The 15,262-nt window shown below is 50.5% G+C and overlaps 7 protein-coding genes across 7 annotated transcripts; 4 read left to right on the top strand and 3 right to left on the bottom strand.

The window, feature by feature from the left end:
* Positions 1–96: 96 nt before the first annotated feature.
* An01g04050 (uncharacterized protein) lies at positions 97–570 on the top strand (the record flags this gene model as incomplete). Its single annotated transcript, XM_001388796.3, has 2 exons — positions 97–396; positions 475–570. Coding segments are annotated over 2 exons (396 nt in total), but the record flags the coding sequence as incomplete, so codon positions are not given.
* Positions 571–2,608: 2,038 nt separating this feature from the next.
* Positions 2,609–3,740, bottom strand: sarA (secretion-associated GTP-binding protein sarA-Aspergillus niger; the record flags this gene model as incomplete). Its single annotated transcript, XM_001388795.3, has 6 exons — positions 2,609–2,649; positions 2,714–3,013; positions 3,089–3,154; positions 3,257–3,296; positions 3,460–3,563; positions 3,722–3,740. The coding sequence occupies 6 exons, from the start codon at positions 3,738–3,740 to the stop codon at positions 2,609–2,611; spliced, it is 570 nt and encodes a 189-aa protein (XP_001388832.1).
* An 809-nt stretch (positions 3,741–4,549) lies between these two features.
* An01g04030 (uncharacterized protein) lies at positions 4,550–6,661 on the bottom strand (the record flags this gene model as incomplete). Its single annotated transcript, XM_001388794.3, has 1 exon — positions 4,550–6,661. One exon carries the CDS (start codon positions 6,659–6,661, stop codon positions 4,550–4,552), a length of 2,112 nt encoding a protein of 703 aa, XP_001388831.3.
* Positions 6,662–6,947: 286 nt separating this feature from the next.
* Positions 6,948–11,674, top strand: An01g04020 (hypothetical protein; the record flags this gene model as incomplete). The annotated part of the gene is made up of 15 exons (XM_059747324.1): positions 6,948–7,008; positions 7,091–7,231; positions 7,486–7,569; positions 7,749–7,994; positions 8,087–8,217; positions 8,483–8,650; positions 8,893–9,009; positions 9,251–9,306; positions 9,351–9,504; positions 9,720–9,782; positions 10,147–10,206; positions 10,309–10,407; positions 10,576–10,673; positions 10,776–11,035; positions 11,448–11,674. 15 exons carry the CDS (start codon positions 6,948–6,950, stop codon positions 11,672–11,674), a joined length of 1,965 nt encoding a protein of 654 aa, XP_059599610.1.
* A 1,107-nt stretch (positions 11,675–12,781) lies between these two features.
* On the top strand, positions 12,782–13,118 carry An01g04010 (uncharacterized protein; the record flags this gene model as incomplete). Its single annotated transcript, XM_059747317.1, has 2 exons — positions 12,782–12,905; positions 13,072–13,118. The coding sequence occupies 2 exons, from the start codon at positions 12,782–12,784 to the stop codon at positions 13,116–13,118; spliced, it is 171 nt and encodes a 56-aa protein (XP_059599609.1).
* Positions 13,119–13,385: 267 nt separating this feature from the next.
* On the bottom strand, positions 13,386–13,825 carry An01g04000 (hypothetical protein; the record flags this gene model as incomplete). The annotated part of the gene is made up of 2 exons (XM_059747312.1): positions 13,386–13,444; positions 13,495–13,825. The coding sequence occupies 2 exons, from the start codon at positions 13,823–13,825 to the stop codon at positions 13,386–13,388; spliced, it is 390 nt and encodes a 129-aa protein (XP_059599608.1).
* Positions 13,826–13,897: 72 nt separating this feature from the next.
* An01g03990 (hypothetical protein) lies at positions 13,898–14,791 on the top strand (the record flags this gene model as incomplete). Its single annotated transcript, XM_059747306.1, has 6 exons — positions 13,898–14,013; positions 14,106–14,154; positions 14,227–14,260; positions 14,342–14,498; positions 14,555–14,668; positions 14,725–14,791. 6 exons carry the CDS (start codon positions 13,898–13,900, stop codon positions 14,789–14,791), a joined length of 537 nt encoding a protein of 178 aa, XP_059599607.1.
* Between the last annotated feature and the right edge of the window lie 471 nt (positions 14,792–15,262).

Here is a 15,262-nt window from a genome sequence, read left to right as displayed (position 1 = left end):
GACTCCTTTCGTTTGTTATCATAAGGGTCCTGGGAACGTTTAAAAATCTCTGCCGGGCTCCCTGAAGCCTTGAGCTTCGCCTGCTAACGACGATAGATTCCCGACTGCGGTCTTCTTTGCGACTTGCTCTGGTCCGATCCCGATAAGGACATTACTGGCTGGAGCGAGAACGATCGGGGTGTATCCTTCACATTTGGTCCGGACGTCGTGTCGCGGTTCCTCCAGAAGCATGATATGGACCTGATATGTCGCGCACACCAGGTCGTCGAGGATGGCTATGAGTTCTTCTCCAAGAGACAGCTGGTTACGCTATTCAGTGCTCCCAACTACTGTGGCGAGTTCGACAACGCTGGTGCGATGATGAGCGTCGACGAGAGCCTACTTTGTTCCTTCCAGGTAGGTCCCAACCAAACTACTTTGTACTTTAGTGAAGGGATTGGTTTTGGAACTAACGGGTATTTTTTCTCGCAATAGATCTTGAAGCCAGCAGAAAAGAAACAAAAGTACGTTTACGGGGGCATGAGCTCAGGCAGGCCCATCACTCCTCCGCGAAAGCAAAAGAAGAAGTAAGGAATCATACGAGCTTTTCCATGTGCAGCAGGTTCGGGCGGAGATAAAAACGTCATAACTCCCACACAATGTCACACTACAACGAGAGACCCAAATCCCAACGACATTCGATGGCCATACATTAGACGATCGGCAGCAGCAGTACACCCCAGCCGCCCGAGAACCTCACGACACGCAGAACGTCTCAATTTTTCCCTCCGCGCATACCAGACTCCAGCGACTCCCCCAGTCATTGATTTCCCGCTGAATGTGTTTCATTTCTATATGGAAGGTAGTTTCTGCTCCAAGTAGGGGTTGGTGTTTTCTCATTCTTGTTGATCTTCATTCTTCAACTTCCCTTTTTTTTTTACTCCTTTTCCTTTTCTTTTTCTTCCCATTGTCCAACTTGTGTTGTCCGAATTCATTTGACAGGAAGGGGAAGCGACGGGCTGCATCTGGTGTTTTCCAAGTGCGTTTTTTATTCAAAATCTTCCTGTGAGTGTAATGCCAACCAAATAAGCAACGACACGCCCGTTTCTTTCGAGCGTCCAAAACCAAGATCCTCCTCCCCGTCCTCTTCCTTTTTCCCTTCGCCCATCTAGCCACACTGTCTATACCCCTACCCTACCCAGCAGACACCGATCCGTGAAATTGCATTCAGCTAGCTTGTCAATGGAAATCAATGCAATCGACAAACAAACGACAATCCGCCAACCCAACATTCAAACTACGCAGCAAACTACTACCTACCTATCACGGAAGTGGACCTCAATGAGCGGAAAAGCGGGGGAGAAGGATACAAACCAAATCAAACTGGAATGGAATGGAAGGATGTATGGGAATGTACAGATCGGGAAAGGGGTTATCGTTGTGCCTGAATGACGTCTTGTTTTTTTCTCTCTCGCCGGGGTATTGTATTCGTCTCGTGTGACATCGTGTGTGTATACGTGTGTGCGTGTGTATTATTTGTACCAACTATCCTATCCTATCCGGTCTATCTATCTATCTAACCTTGGTCTCTATTTCTCCGTATTTTTTTCCCTAGATTCTCCTACCAGTCGGGAACCCGGGATGAATGGTAAAATTAATTAGTAAAGTATTAGTAGGCTGACTATATGCATAGTAATTGTTAACTAAGTTAGTAATTAGACTTTTCGTTTCTTCGTATGGAACTCGGGACTCCTTTCTATCGATTATCTACTATCTAGTCAGCCATCTGTCTTTACTATCAGATGTACTGAGTACTTGTGTGTAGTATGTGGATTTGCCAGAAATAGTAGTAGTGGATTGGGACTCATGACTGAAGTAGTAGGAAACATGTCCGAATAGTAGTAACTCTTCATACACTACTACTGCCTGTGGTGAGATGGATGGATGAATGTATTCTAGGGGTTTTGTATATTTGGAATTCTCGTTTCTGCGTACTCGGTCGTATCTAGAGAACAGAAGCAAGCAAGCGGTGAAAGGGGGTGACTGAACTAGATTGTTACAGTATAGGTGAAGAAAAAGGGAGAAAGTCAGGGGGAAGGATATGTCTTTGTTTTTTTTATTTGCTTTGTTGGTTGATTGTTTGGTCTTGGAAGGCGAACGCAGAGAGAACAAGAGGAAAGGTGGCTACAACGAGATGAAAGGGACAGCGTGATAAAGCACCAAGAACTGATCGAAACATCGTCAAAAGATCAAACTCCGAAAAAAAAAGCACACAACATCATAGTATGAATCAGTGTAGGTGACATGACCATTTAAATGGTTGAACAATCGAGATATATTGTAGATGGGTCATGGGACTATTATGCCTAGCGAGTACTTTCTTCCAGGCAGTTGTGATGGCCTGTCTGATTGGACGGAGTGGAGTTCATCTCATTGAACTGCATTGGATTGGATTGGATTGGGATATATGGAATTCCTACACCCTCCAAGGAGGGTTCGGAGGAAGATGAGAGGATTGCGTTTAAGAGGGAGATCGTCGGGAGTAGAGGGATAGGAGAACAAAAATAGAGTAGTCGGGATATATCGCAACAATAAAGTCAACAGCTGGCTAGCAAGCGAGCTAGCTGACTTAGACGTATTGAGACAGCCATCTGATACCTTCACCGTATCCTACAAGGCACAGAACGATTAGCTCCTGGTCGACATTGGTTTGGATATGAAAAATCCCACTCACCCTGTCTCATGACAACACTGCACATGAACACCTCAATGGGCCGGATTCCCTCGAGAGGAACCTTGCCCTTACCCGTGGTCTGGTACAATCCAAGCTGGTGGCGCAGCTCATCCTCGCTAACAGCATCCGGGTGGTCGATCTTGTTTCCGAGGATCAGGAAAGGAACCTTAGCCAGCTCCTCCATGGCAAGGAGAGCGTCGAGCTCGGCCTTGGACTCGGGGAAACGCTCGTGGTCCTTGGCGTCAACGAGGAAGACGATACCGCTAACTTCGGGGAAGTAGTCCTTCCACAGACGACGAGCTATTTAACAAGAATTGCTACATTTAGTTTTCTTGTTTCGATCTATACCACGGGGCTACGAGGTGTGTTACTCACCCTGCTGGTGACCACCCAGGTCGAAGGTCGTGAAGCGGTTGTTGCCGATGGCGAGTTCTTCGGATGCTGTATTCAAGGAGTGCGGTTAGCCCATGTTCATGAAAATCGATTCTCCTCGGTCGCTGTCGAATAGTCCCTCGCTGGCATGTTCGTGCGGGTGATACGTACTCGGGTGAGCAGTGGGCTGGAGGATGGCAACCCGGTCGTTCTATTATCAAACACAGATGTTAGCTTATCGTCCACATCTCTCGCGGCTCTATCCCTGCCGTGGTGGCATTCCCTTGCGATCGGAGTCGATCCCAGGCGATACCATATCCACCATTGTTGCCATCAAAGCAGAGCTTGCCTGCGACTAAAGGAAGCTCACATACCTTCAGCATGTGCAGGAGGGTCGTCTTTCCGGCATTATCGAGACCGAGGAACAGGAGCTTGGCGTGCTTGTTGAGCAGGCCAAGGGAGGCCAGGAGATCGTAGACTATTCGGAAAAGATAAATCAGTAAATTGGCATACGAGAGACACTGTGAACAGAAGAGAAACGATGAGGATCCAATGGATCCAAGAGCGTGCAGGGCAGGTCTGCAGACCACCTGATCGGGGCCAAGTCGGCGGATGGCAAAACAGGAGACTACCTACACCAGTTAATGAGCCACATGGTGAAAATCGACTCAGAACCTCAGACTATGGATTTGCGGATCGGGTAGCAGCACGAGGCAGGGTGCAAAATGGGCCAAATGGCGGTGGTGAACGGCTGGGCTGGAGATAAGAGCAGGAGAAGGAGCCAGGTTGCGGTCGCCGACAGTTGACGTTGGACTTTCGCTTGCCCGGACGCTTAGCCGAGCGCTTAAGCCAACTCAGCCGCCGGGAGATCATCCGCCCCGATCGAGTCGTTTGGAACACTGTGAAACTACTACATTATTTCAACGGAAACCCGAACTGGTTCTACCGTCTAATATACGCAAGAGTAGTTCATCATACGTTGGCATATTCAATGACACATGTCATTCGCTCTGTATCTACAAATTCGATAACGAAAGCAAACGGGGGTATACGCGCAGCAAACCGCCTCCATGCAACCCAGGCTAACCGAGCAATGATGCCGACCGAAACGTCAAATCCGCCGCTCAGCAGCGCGGACGTGAACAATGAAGAAAAGAAGGAATAAACAAGCTATGTATAATGAGAAGAAGAGCGAAAAGAAAGGGGGACGGGCGAAAAAGGAAGAATCAAAGGTAGCCACCCCTGTAAATGCAGACGGGACCCTCCGTGCGAATAGAAATCCGATGGACACGTTGTGAGGACAAGAATAGCAACATCGAAGACAAGGGGTGTAGCGAACAACGCTCAATTGGAATTTGTACACCACGTCGGTCCGCTGGTCATGAAAGTGGACGACTGAAAGGGTGATAAGAAAAATTCGAACTATGTACAAGAATTTATCGAATCCCACGCGGAATTTGAGGTCTAAACAGATAGGACGAGCTGGGCGTTCTCTCCAACGCCGTAAGCTCTGCACCTCTCAGCAACTTCGAGGCCAAGCTCCTTCATCCGTTCAGCACCTTTTCCGGGGATCGGTCGCCGTACCATCTGCTCCTTGGCAGCTTTGCGGCAATGCTGACGCCAGAACTTCTCCTTTCGTTTCTGGCGTTTCTTCTCGAGACCCTCAACAATATCGATGGGACCTCTGGTGTGCACCTCACGGGTGCGTGACGACTCGCGCTCCGGCGATTCGTAAACAGGGACAATGCCAGACCAGCGGTGAGACTTGTCCAAACTAGTGAAGAAAGGGTTGGGCGTCCGAGGCAGGGACTTGGTACGAGACATCGCGGGACGTTGCACCAGTTCACTGATGTTCAGTCCCCGCGACGGCACAGCAGGGGCCTCATCCGCAGATGCCAGGTCATCCTTGGAAGACCGCAGCTTCATCGGCGGCGGCGGAGAGCGAAGACGCTTTGGCGAGGAACGACCCTGACGGCGAGGCGGAGGTGAGACCATACGTCTGGGAGACGTACGAGGAGAAGGCTTCTGCGCAGAGTCTCTACCAGTCCGTCCCCGAGGTCCTTCATCCATCACAGATTCCTCAATATCATCCTCCTCATCCTCCTCATCTTCAGGATCCGAAGTGGGAAAGCTGGGATCGATATCTTGAGGGATGACAATTTGCTTGGAAAGACGGCGCTGCTCGATGCAAGACTTGTAGGCAGCCTCCAGAGGCCGGTCTTCGTCGAAAGTTCCGCAGACGAAGTCCGTACTGTCGGGAAGGTTAGGTGTGCCAGGACGCAACTTTGGGATCTTCATGGGCGATCGGCTAGTTGTCTTGGCAGATAAGACAGGCGACCATCTTTGCTGCTGCTGCACATCGTTGGCAGAATCGAAAGACGTGTTCGAGTCGCGGCGACTGAAAGGGTGGCGAGCGATGTCGGCATTTTGAGGGCTGGTGGCAGCAGTAGTGCTGGTCGGAGCCCAAAAATCGTATTCCGAACCATCATCACTCTCGTCTGACTCTGCAAAACCAGCTTCATTATCCGATTCATTTCCGTCATCAGAAGAGAAATCGTGAACGGTCGAGTCGTCATCGGAGTCCTCAACATCATCTTCGTCATCTTCTTCGAGCGCCTCTTCCTCCGCTTCCTCTCCCAGCTTCCTAATAGCATTCTCTTTCTTCATACAGTCATTAAGCGTAATCTTCTCCGAATACTCTCCGGACTTCGTTACCCACTCGTCATCTTCCTCGACGGAGCTGGCAAATTCGTGAAAGCGAGTAGCCTCGGACTCTTCGAACTTACCCAACCCCTTGGTCGGGACACCCCGGCGATCAATCTTCTGCTCCTGGGAAGCCTTGCTCACCGGTGAGGGAGCAGCCTTCTCCGGGGAAGCCTTGCGCGCCATGGGAGCAGGCGACCCGCGGGGACGCGGCCTGCAGCCACCGCGAAGTGGCGACCTCTCCCGGCGAGTTTCGGGATCCCGTGCCGGGCAAACAAAGGTGAGAACGGTCCTCCGCTTAGGCTCAGTTGGTGTAACGCTGGCGTCATGGATCTTCGTGACTGGACGCTGTGGTGAAGGGTTCTGTGGCTTCTGCTCCTCGGCTTTGCGTCCGCAGGCGAAGCTGATACACCGCTTGCGTCCCAGGTTCGCCTCGACAGCCGACTCGCCCACTTCCACCGCCTCCGCCTTTCTCTTATCACCCATCGAAGACGTGTTGTTGGACAAGTGAGAGGGCAGAGGCGGGCTGGGTGTATTGGATAGAGAGGGGCTTGTGAGGCCACCATCGCTGGTCAACTCGGCTGTAGAGATGCCGCTGATGTTGGTATAGGTGTAGGAGCGGTAGAAGGAGTGCTCCTGAGATGGTGAATGACGATCGGCTGGGCTTGGAGGGGGGCTGCTCTTGAGGGCGCGGGTGAGGAGGGACTCCTTCCGGTCAGTCATGGCGGCGGTGGACTTGACGTAAACGACACCGTCGTCCATGTTGTTCATCGACGTGTTCAGAAACCGATGATCAGGGGGCTCATCAATGTCCTCGACCATGTCAGCTTCCTGAGGGGCAGACTTGCTGGACTGATGAGGTGAGAGTAGCATCTTCAGTAGGTTATGTATTGAGGCAAATGTTCTTTCACCACCACGCAAGTGCGCCATCCCTTCGAAGATTAGGTATATTAATAGTAAGAGGGAAGACAGGAACAAGTAGGTGGAAGGTGTTGAGGTGCGGTGTCAAAAGGTTAGGTGGAGGGTTGGCGGTGGTAGTATAGTGTGACTCGATGAAATGGTGGCGGTAGGTAGTATTATGAGGGTATTCAAGATGGGTTGATTGTTAGGGAAGAGAAGAATGAAGAATAATTGCATCAATCAAAGAGTAAAATAGAAGATGCACTCTCGTTATCGATCAATAGTAGCACTGATCGACCCAGAGGGCGGAAATGAAGGGTGTCCTTAGTAGGACGATGATTGTCATGATATAGAACACATGGTGTAGTAGTAGGAAAGAGGCGTAGTATAGTAGTTTAGTAGGTCCAAGAAAAGGAGAAGAGCGTCAGGTATGCGGCCAAGAGATGGACTTACGCCTTCTTCAAAGATTGGCAGCTCAAAGAGCGCCAGAAGAAGAAGACGCGTCGAAAGAGTTTCGCAGGTGCAATGTGTTGGCAGTGCTAGGTGGGATTGAGATGGAGAGAAGGAGGAATGTAGAGATGATCGGAAAATAAAAATGTAATTAAGGGAGGGGGGGGGGAGTGGTTTGCGGAAAGGCGAAAATAAAAAAAATTAAAAAATTAAAATTCGAAAATCAAAATTTATTATTAAAAGAAAAATCAAAAATCAAAAACCAAAGAAATCCTCGGGGGTTGTCGCCGTAGTATTGTTACCATACGCTCAGTACTGCGTATGAACGAGGTATTGAGAGTCACCAGCCAAAAGGAGGGCGGGTAAAAAGGCGCAGCCTCAGCGAGTAAATGACGATTCGCAGGGTAAAAGAGGCGGGAGAGCGGCGCCAGGTTTGTGAGCGAGTGACCGGGTTGGGGTGGTCAGGAGTGGTCGCCACACACTGGCACGGCAGGGTAAGGCCGAAGGAGGGCAGGGAAAAATGGTGGGAAAACAAAAAAGAGCACCACGCCCATTACCCACGATTACAATTTCGGATCTTCTCTGGGGCTTCTTTTCCTTCCTTCTGCAGGCGGACGAGAGACGCTCAGTCCAACCAACCCCGCCAAGCCCAGACCCACCCTGTCGTTTTCCTCGCCAAATCCATGCATGCTTCGGTTCCTGCGGCTACGTGACGCTGGCCAGTACCAATACCTTGGTATTCTTTACGCTCCCGTCAATACACAGCCGTCATGCTACTTACTAGTAGGCAATTACCGTCAAGCAAAAACCCCGTCATGGAGGGAAGAGGCTCCGAGTCATAAAGGATTGGAGAAGAGTCATTCAAAGGAATATCTAGTTGAGGATCACGGATCTCATTGTCTGCTGAGATCTGCGAGATATGACTGTTGTTCCTTTGACCTGATTCAGGAGTCACCGGTTTTGTAACGAGCCGGTTTCATCCATGGGGCAAGCCAGCACCGAAGTACAAAAAGCAAAAGACTATGAGGCATTTTGGAGGTTGGCTACCAAGGCGGGCTAACCTCGATCTTACTAACCCGGTCAGTAAGAAATTATCCCAGACCATACTTACTGTGGTCTTAATCGGGAAAAGCTGCCATAAAAAAAAACATCACCCCCCCTCCATCTACACTAAGGTCTTGGAAAACTATAGTAGTGGCCGAAGAACCAGAGAATGAAAAGTAAGGGGGTGATCCATTCTTTGTTTTCTAGAACATATTCAGCGAAAAGGATATTTTATCTGATCGGAATGTCGTACAAAATCTCAAGGGTTTTCACCAAGACAGCGAATAACGGAAGGTCCAGAGCAAAGAAAGGCTGTCAGACAAGGAGGGCGGCTACTCAATGAGAAGGAATGAACCCCCACGAGGACAAGACAGCGCAGGAGCCAGGGCAGGCATCATAGCGGCACGAGCTGCTACTGTTGTGTGTGGGAAAGTTGCCCTACCGACCGTCGGGGCGGGTAATGCCAGGGTAATTACGAGGGCGACCACGGCAAGCAGACCCGACAACTTGACCGTGGGAGGACCAAAATGAACCCCGTCGGAGTCGCGCCGAAGCCGTTTCAGCGGCCGCTTTGTTGGGCTAACGACCCTTGACCTTTTGACTGGCCACACATAAATATTGCATCGAGCATTGAATTAAGCCTAGCATCACATCCCATCAGCTTACTTTATGCGCTGCTTATGCGTGAAAGTGGTTTCTTAAGGTACTAGGTTCCTCGGCGTAGCTACCTCTTCCGACTGATTCGGTCGGTCGCAGCTCCAGGAATACACACCACACACCACCACCCTACCTACTCCATACACAGCACACCAAACCAGACTAACATGGTAATTTTGTTAGGAGGCCAAAATAACACCCAGAGGACAATCATCATTATAGTGCTACCAATGTGGTGCTTGGCATCACGCCTCATTCTCAAAGACTAGACAAAGTGACAACAATTCAAGTTCTTCAAGACACTGCCTCCCTTTCCCCCTGCTGGTTGCTATTATTGTTTTACAATCCCAATAACAATGCTTGGTATTTCTTGTCATTGCTCACTATTGCATTTGCCGAGACTTTCCCTAGCTGGGCTTAAATCTGGTGGTTCCTGATCCGGAAAGCGATGGTCTTGGCCCTGTGACGTAAGGTTTCCCCCTAGTCATGCTGTGTCACGGCAGTCTTGAAGGTTATCTCAGTCTGAAGCAGTAGTTACCAGTACCGTAGGAGCATCTCGTGTGATGCCGATGATGCGGGCCAGAACGACAAACTTGCCTGCTTGCTACAGACATCACTGGGAACTGCGAACCAACTGCAAGAGAAGTCTCGACGATTCTATCCCAGTTTCTCGGACCGACTAGACCCCTAACCCCCCTGCTATGACGAGGTGAACTTGAGGAACTGAACTCTTCAGTACGTAGCACCAACTCTACCCCAGAGTACTACATTACAACGGCTACCACATCAAGAGAACCATGAAAATCAATAAAATTCCCCGACTGTGACCGGGATTCGATCATGACGCTCTCGAGTCTCGGAGAGTTTGATGGGGTTACAGCGACTGGCAATGGGACAAGCAGGTGGTTTCCATGTCTTCAATCTGCCACGCTCACCTCTCAAGGTTGGTTCCGATAACCGTACCCAGGAAAGCTGGTACCTAGATCGGTCCAAATGAGAATGATGAGTATATGAGAACCTCAAGCCATGCTACAGACCCCAAGTATGTTGTTGACTAGAAGCACCGCCACCTGATTGACAACAGCTGGGAGTGACAGTCGGTCTGGGCGGGAATAGTTGGCTCTTGGCTGTACAACATATTCGGACTCCAAGGTGATCAGAGATCAGACCATTGTTGCCAGAAATAACCAGATTAGATCTGAACTATGCAAATAAGGACTGGGAACTAGTAGTCATGGATCGTTGTTCAATGGGTTCCTCAAACAATAGCACGATCTTGGATAGTTTTGTCGCTGGTGGTTTGACAGCCGAGTTCTTGTCTTCCCCCGGGTAACTCCACAGTGATCATCCCAGGGATGGTCACCCAGGTAGCAGCCAATTCTGGAGATAGAGTTTCGTCTCATCCAGCAACTTGTCCATTCATCTCTAGGATCTCAGCCTTGGGGGCCACTAAGTTTAGAATTGTTTAGGCATTCCCGACAAGAAAGGCTCAGCATGTTCAGCGAGTGGCAGTGATGGAAAGTGTGAGAGGGAAAAAGGAAGCAGGAAAACCCATCGGGATCGGCCTGGTATCCATACATACAGACCGATGCTCATACATACGCCGTACATACGAGACCCGTGCCAAGACCACCCCCAAATCCGGACTAGAAACGATCAAAAGTGCATCTCAGATCCCGTTCCTTCCCTTCAGGCGATCGTGCCGTCTTTCCCAGACTGGACTGTGTTGTGGATAGATTGTCTCCGGAAGAATGGAGACAAGGAAGAGGGAAAAAAAGCAGTATGGCGATGATGACCAGATCCATGCCCGATGGCAAAGCAACTGGGACAAGCGGTCAGCGCCAGAACCAGAGAAATACACAGTAGAGACCCAAACTGCATCACTTTCTCTCCTATGACTGACAGCCGGGCGGCGGTTCACCGAGCTCAGAACCAGGGTAGCGATCTCCAAAGCGGAGACCATCGAGCGGGCTAATTCCACCCCATCCACCACCAACGGGCTTACAATCAAAAAACCTGCACATCCACGGTCGCTGAGGATGGGGGGTGCAGCTAGACTGCTAAACGCCTCGCGAAGCCTTCAAGTGCTGGGACAAGCTTCATGCGATTCAGGGATAACCCCCACTCAGTGCCATGGCTGCTCCGGGAGATGCAGCTTCCCACAATCGCAGCAGCCAATCTGCGCGTCTCGGGAATGTTTTTTCTTATGCTGCTTTGCCCGCTTTTGCCTCGATCCCAGCAATCAGGACCGATCCAAATCTCAGCCAGTCATGGGAATAAGAAGAAAAACTGCTGGGGAAGTACTAACTATCGGCATTCCTTGGAGTAGTACTACTGTACTAGTACTGATCACTTTCACGAACCAACGGGGTCGGCCCATTTACACGATCCTTCGTTGCTCGAGAGTCTTACGACTCCAGTTGCCCTTTTGGGCTTTCCGGCCCTGGTTCATTTACTAAGTATGCTTGTTATTATTGTTGCTTACACGGCGTGGGTTGAAGGGCCAGTTTCACCCCCGTTACACATTGCATATGCCGCTGTTGGGGGAGGAAATGCGACCTTTGGCGACCCATGCTTGGCTACCACACACACACTCTCTCTCTCTCAGTCCTCTCCGAAGGATCCTCATCCATGACCGCCAACACGGACTCTCCGCACTTGGATCGAGAACAAGATACAAGGTACATGCTACTTATGTACACTTATGTTCCGAATACATCTGGTATATGTGCTACGCGGCCTAGAAGCCAAGATCGAAACAGACTTTCCGCAAATAAACTCCGACCGTCGACGGAAAGGAAAAACAGAATAAGAAATATAAACTATATACAATGATTCTTCCAAGTGCTCGTGAACAGCGTGCAAACTTTCGATGCCCATTGAAGAGCTGAAGATCTCTTGCTGAACAGCACGGCCGAGGGAAAGCAAGCAAAACCCGAAGAAAAAGAAACAACGAAAAAGGGAAAGAAAAATAAAAAAGAGAAATAAATAAATGAAATTAAATCTTAATTAAAACCCAAACCCCAAAGTTGACTCTTACAAGGATGAGAAGGGGAACAAGAATTTTGTACAGTAGGCAGGTATAGTCTGCCACCGCGACGGTCACCGGCCACCCGGAAGAGGAAATGCTATGTGGCATACGAACAACCGTCCTCAACCCCATCCGGTTCTTCCTCCCCCAGCCTTTTCTGGGATAGGATGGCTAGCTTGCATATTGGTGATCGAACCACCAGCAGCAGTCGGTGGAGATTCTGAACTGTCGCGCGTGCGAGTGGACCGCCATGAGATCGATTATGGAGACGAACAGACCAGAGAGCATGAATGGGATTGTGTCTTTGGTGGGCGAATGCCTCAGGGCCACTTTTTCGGCGCGGTACTATGGTATAACTGCTACTGCTACTGTGAGAGGTTGACAGGCAGGCAGGCGCCGGGATCAACGCCGGATAAGAATAGCATTAACCTAACAAACACCGACTGAGCTACCCAGGATTAGGATTAGGAGTAATACGTCCGCTTATCGACCTCCGCGCCCAGGATCAAAAGTCCTGCTGCGGTGGTGTCATTGGCCTGCAGCTAAGACGACTAAGAGTTAGAGCCTTGTACCTTAATGGCCGACGTCGGCCTAAGAGCGGTTTGTATGAGGGATTTATTCTCCCTGGGTCGATGCCCTAACGACGCTGACTGGACGCTCGATGGCTTTCTCCTCCTCTTTGCCCTCTCCACCAGCACGGGACTCGCGCTTGGATTCGCGCCGGCTTCAAGTTGCGATGCACGACGCACCCAATCGAGTAATGTATGCCCCAGGTAAAAAAAGTCCCAGCGACTCGCCAAACCGGCACGGCAACAAGGTGCCTTTTGCCTGTCTCATGGTCAGCTACCCGTGCGACAGCCAGCTTCATTCCGCCGACCCGGCATTGCCCACCTGTACCCCGTACAACCATCATGATTGATGGATGGGGGTCTTGGACTCGGTCAATTGGCGAATCATCGTTGACTCCCCTGGCTGTCGAACTAAACCCACCCCCGGACATCAGACACTCCATCCATGGCTTTTATGCGGATAAACGTGAGGCTGCCGCCATGACATATGCAAGTGCACCTCCCTCTCCGAGCCCATGACTGAGCGCATGGCATGGTCAGTCATGGAAGGATTCAGAACGTCGTCGACGTTAATCAGCCTACTCCTCGCTTCGATCCAGGTAACCACAATTACCATACCTCCCGTATACCAGGTATCGGGTACACGAAAGATAAGATGGTCGCTAATGCAGCAATTTAGTCGCACATGGGGGTTACGCCCTTGCTTCGGCTAGAACGAAGAAGAAGGGAGGCAACAAAGAACAAAGCCGTTGCAAAGATGAATAAAGATCCAGGTCCCAAGCACTCCATGACGGGCCGGCCTGCACGTCGAAAACTTACCGTGGTAGGCAAACGTCTAGAATGTGTCAGTGGCAGCATCGAGCCCGGGTCTTCAAAGGGATGGCAATGTCCTCATCAGTGAGCGCATGATCGACATACCACACTGGCTTGGGGGAGACACAGCGGATCACCCGAAACCTTCAACATCACAGACATCACAGCCTCTTGGGAGGGTCACGATTCCGACTGAGACGGCCAAGAGGGCCGCCAAGATGGCCAAGGCATATACATTTCACCCCATGCAACCATGAAGATGAGGGATCCCTTCAGCTGAGAGGCGGAGTAGAAAAACCGAGTGGTCCCCGTTTCGACTGCCCCTTGCTCAATGCTCATCCCTCCCCTCTGGACATTCCACGGCAGTTCTTGGCAACGTCCTGTGACCTTTCCCCCAGTACGACGGAGAATTGCCGCCAAGATGATCACAGCCAAGTTGCGAACGACGCCTGTTGCGCTGGAATGAGCGAGCGTCTGGCTAGAACTTCCCCATGACAGTGGGAGCGGTCGGTCCCCGGTCTTTCCCGGAGTCCGGAGCAACAGCGGCCGACCTACTGTCCGCCCTCGACACATTCCTCCTCCTCCTTGCCTCTCCAGTGCAACTGGTCCAAGAAGATCCCGCGTTGAGTTGGTGACCGGCCAAGGATGCCAAGCACCATTCCAAATACTTGGGCGAATGACTGCGACTGCGGGATAGAGGATGGGGGAGGGATCTCAAAAGTAGAGACTGGCCGTTCTGAAAAGGAGTATCCCCCCGGAAGGTGGGAGATCATCGTCGATCATCTACTCCTATATTGCAGGATTGATCCTTGGCGAACGAATACCAAGCATGACCACGTCGAAGTTTGTTCAGGGGGAAAGAGAGAGCGACTAGGTTACGTTGCAGCTTGAATCGTTTAGACGTACCCAATTAAGGGGCTTTGGAAGAAGACAAGCTGTCCTGGTCCTCGGACACGTCTGTCCGCACACCACAGGATGTCCACAGGAGAGACGATACCAAGTCAGAGGGTGTCTAAGCCTCATTGCATTACCGACTAACTTAAGGAACCCACCCCTTCTCTTTTCTCCTCCGCTGATCCGGAAGAATAGCAACTCCGGCCAGCAAAGAGCATCTCGCGATTCCCTCCGAGCCGGCGATCGACCGCTCTTTTCTCAGGAGGACGCCAGAGGGGGCATCTCCTGATGGCGGAGTGGCCGTTTCTGCCAATAACAACCCCGCGATTAAAGTTCGTTCACGCCAGCACAGGTACATATAATAGTCTACCGGACTCCAACCAGCAGGTCGGTACCAATGCACTGCAGGGCCTTTGCAGCGAGACTACTGTACGCCGTAAGGGAGGGAAGTCAAAGCCCGCTGGCGATCGATCTGGTCATCGGACAGGGAGGTGGAGAGACAAAAGATAGAAAAGAGGAGACGTGTGTTGCCGCTTCCAGTAATCTTCTCGAACGTCTGTTGTTCTTTTTCCCCGCAGGGCTGCTGCTGATGATTACCTACTCACAAGCCTCCGGATTCGTTCGTTGATTCAGAACAGCATCTGATCATCGGAAGCATTATATCATCATGGAGAATTCCCAGTACTACCTCGGTCATACTTTGTAGTCGAGGGGGGTGGAAATGCGATCGGCCGCTCAACTGGCAGATGGCAGATGCTCAACCGACGTCATTCCCACTAACTATCCAACCACTCAAATCGATGAAAATCACTGACAACAGGCACATTAATATTGGTAAATTAATGAATAGCATCACTTGTGAACAAATCATTACTTCAGCCAACTACAGTTACATTAATAAAGAAATTCTCCTAACTAGTAACTAACGAACTACTTTGTAGTAGTAGTCGTTTTCCTCGTCAGCTGCAAAAACCTGTGACATCATACGAGTTCACCTCGACAAACTTTCTCTCCCTCCATCACCATTTAATAGTACACAGTATTATTACTTACGATAAATGGCTGATCTCCCACGTAAGCCATAGCTTACTCTACCACTACCAACTAGGAGTCGTA

This window comes from Aspergillus niger (assembly GCF_000002855.4).
Source record: "Aspergillus niger supercontig An01".
Classification (NCBI taxonomy): domain Eukaryota; kingdom Fungi; phylum Ascomycota; class Eurotiomycetes; order Eurotiales; family Aspergillaceae; genus Aspergillus; species Aspergillus niger.
This window is presented reverse-complemented; position numbering and strand designations above follow the sequence as displayed.